The sequence below is a fragment of the Macadamia integrifolia genome, chromosome 9 (assembly GCF_013358625.1).
Source record: "Macadamia integrifolia cultivar HAES 741 chromosome 9, SCU_Mint_v3, whole genome shotgun sequence".
Classification (NCBI taxonomy): domain Eukaryota; kingdom Viridiplantae; phylum Streptophyta; class Magnoliopsida; order Proteales; family Proteaceae; genus Macadamia; species Macadamia integrifolia.
Genome location: NC_056565.1, coordinates 35,901,048 through 35,904,364, shown reverse-complemented (window position 1 = coordinate 35,904,364; position 3,317 = coordinate 35,901,048). Strand labels below are relative to the sequence as shown.

Here is a 3,317-nt window from a genome sequence, read left to right as displayed (position 1 = left end):
TTTTTTTCGCTAGAAGGTCAGAAATATGTATTAAAAAAGAGAGAAGAAAAGGGGAAAAATATAATACAACCTAAGAGCCATAAGCAAGCCTCCACCTACGGCATTGCTATCAGCGGAGACTCACTTCCGCTATCTCATAAATCTAAATCTCGTTCTTCCTGCCTCATCTAAAAGTAGCTCCCTCATGATGCGATGAGGGAGGATTACATCATCAGAAGAAGTCCCAGTCTTAGTTGCTTCTTTAGCCAAATAATCTGCAATCGGATTAGCTTCCCTGAAACAATGCGAGATCTTCCAAGAAATGTTATTTAAATAACTAAGAAGGTTGTTCCATTCCTGACTAACAAACCAAGGAATAAGCCTATGGTGGAATAGGCCAACCGCTGCAGAGGAATCTGACTCTATCCAAAGGTGATTAAAATTTCTTTCACGAGCAAGAGAAATCCCCTTAATTATACTCCAAATTTCAGCCGAGAAACTGTCAGTGACATCTAGAAAAATGTGATAGCAGGACAGCATTCTACCATTATGATCTCTGAATACACCTCCCCATCCTGCACGCCCTGGGTTACCCAAAGAGCAGCCATCTGTGTTAAGTTTCACCCAACCACGCATGGGCTTGCACCAATGAACTTCCAGGATAGGATTTGAGCAATGAGAGGACGTAGAGAGATGCAGTCTTCTGCACAGGGTGATGTCCTCAACCGATCTGGGATAAAATTTTCGGCTTCTAGATATAAAGTGGATGTCCCCTTTAATATTGCTAAAAATCATGTCTAAACTTCTTTTCGGCCCTTCAAAACGCCTTTGGTTTCTTTCTTTCCAGATTGCAGCCAGAGAAGAGAACAAGGCAATCATCCAAGCCTCTTTGAGGGGCCAATTTTTAGCTTTGTTTTTCCACCAAGACACCAAATCAATTATTGAAGCTTTAGAAGACCATGTCAAGTTAAAAAGACCAACAATCATTCTCCATGAGTCAGAAGAAAATTTGCAAGAAAGAAACAAGTGGCAAATGGATTCAGAATTGGAGCCACATAGGTGGCAGCGGGATGGGAAATGGATACCCTTTGCTTGAATTTGGTAATCAGTTGGGATTTTCCCATGGATCAGGTGCTAGCCTAGTATTGATAGTCTTGGTGGAATATGTTTGCTCCAAACAAAAGATGACCAAGGAACCTTGGGTTTAGAGGACCTCAAGCTGTTCCATGCCAAATTGACTGAGAAGGTCCCCATAGAGTCTATGCTCCACACGCATTTGTCCTCCATAGGGACAGAGGGTAGCTTGATGGCCTCTATCTTTTGAAAATTTTCTGCAAGAAAATCAGATTGCACTAGAGGCAGCGCCCAAGACCCATCAACAATAAAGTCAGCCACAGTTTGATTAAGGTTTGAGAAAAGCTCTTCATTCAACTCAGAGAGAACCCCTATGGATTTAGGCCCAAGCCAATTATCGTTCCAGAAATTTATTTTTCTTCCACTGCCAATGATCCATCTCTCATTGTCAAAAATAAATTTCCAAATTCTTCTTATACCCGGCCAAATGGAAGAGCGCCTGTAAGAGCGTTTAGGAAGGCCTGAATGAAATAAAAACTTGCTCGAAGCAGGCTGCTCAGCTGGGAATCTTCTGCCTTGATTGACCATGCTAGTTTGGCAATTAAATCCATATTAACCTCATGCAGCCTTCTGATGCCAAGACCCCCCTCGTCCTTGGGTTTACAAATTGCATCCCATTTGACAGTGGTAGCCTTAGAAGAGTCTATCTCACCAGTCCATATAAAATTCCTCATCCACTTTTCAAGATTCCTGATTAGGGGAGAAGGCCACTAGTAAACTGAAAAGTTGTGCAAAGTCATTCTAGAGATGACAGACTTTAAGTTTGTCCATAACAGCCAACTCTTCTGCAATCCACTGCTTCCTTACTAAAGGAATTTTCCCCAAGAACAATTTGCTTTTCTCTAAATTAAAAAACTGCCCAAAGCATTTTTGATAGATAGCAAGGAAGGACTTCAAATTTCTAACGTCCCTCTTAGAAGCGTTCATGAAAATGAAGACATCATCGGCAAATAAGAGATGCGTAGGGACATCAGCACCACGAGGACCCAATAGAGGCTTTATATGAGATTTAGCGGCTAAGTCACTCATGCCACGACAGAGAACCTCTTCGGCAATAATAAATTGGATGGGGGAGATGGGATCTCCTTGACGTAGCCCTCTGCTGACTTCGAAAAAACCCACAGGATCACCATTCAGAAGCACAGAAATCCTGGCCGACTGAAGCAAGGTATGAATCCAGCCAATCATTTTTTCAGAGAAACCAAACCTTCTGAGCACTTGGAATAGAAACTCCCAAGAGATAGTGTCAAACGCCTTTTTGATGTCTACCTTGAGACCAAGATTGCCGCCTCTAGAGGTCTGCCCTATTAAGTTTGCCAATTTTGAAGCTAGACAGATATTAGCCTGAATAAGCTTCCCTTTCTGAAAGGCTCCCTACTTTTGCGAAATAATTTTTGGCAAAACACTAGAGATACGAGAGGCCATTATTTTAGATAGGATTTTGCAAAAAAAATTCCCCATACATAATGGACGGAATTTGTCAAGAGATTTGGCTCCCTCCACCTTAGGAATTAATAACAAGAAATTATTATTAATACCATGGGGAAGAATACCTGATGAAGAAAAACCCTTGACAGCTCTGTAGACATCGTCATGGATTATATCCCAGCATTTTATGAAGAACGCTCCAGTGAAGCCATCAGGCCCTGGAGAGCTGTCCGGATCGAGGTCCCACACCGCTCTCTTGATCTCTTCTTCAGAGGGAATGGCATCCAACATCACTTGGTCCGAATCCTGAAGAATTCTGGGAATGCAATTAAAAATATGGGGGTGATCCTCCAGGTCTACTTTCTTGTGAAATGTCTCATAATATTCTGCCAAATAGGATCCCATCTGATCTCGAGCACTAATATCAACTCCATCCTCAAAAGTGATGCATCTAATAGTGTTTTTGGATCTCTTGATTCTGGTTATGACGTGAAAAAATCTGGAACACCTGTCCCCTTCCTTAAGCCATCTTACCCTAGATTTTTGAAGCCACAATTTCTCCTGGTTTTCCATTGCTTTTCAATATTTGGTCTTGGCATTACCTTCCTGATCAAAGAGCTGCTCAGTGAGGCCATCCTCCTCAATGCTTCTCTAAATGTTCTCCAGCTCAGCCTTGGAAGTAATCACCTCCTGATCCAGATTAGGGAAGGCTTCCCTAGACCAAGATTTAATAACAGGCTTCAGAGCCTTCAGCTTCTGCGCAAGGATGAAAGGGT

The 3,317-nt window shown here is 42.2% G+C and overlaps 1 protein-coding gene across 1 annotated transcript; it reads right to left on the bottom strand.

The window, feature by feature from the left end:
- Positions 1–1,854: 1,854 nt before the first annotated feature.
- On the bottom strand, positions 1,855–3,114 carry LOC122089759. Its single transcript, XM_042659450.1, has 2 exons — positions 2,667–3,114; positions 1,855–2,417 (listed from the first exon to the last, which is right to left on the bottom strand). The coding sequence occupies exons 1-2, from the start codon at positions 3,112–3,114 to the stop codon at positions 1,855–1,857; spliced, it is 1,011 nt and encodes a 336-aa protein (XP_042515384.1).
- Positions 3,115–3,317: the final 203 nt, after the last annotated feature.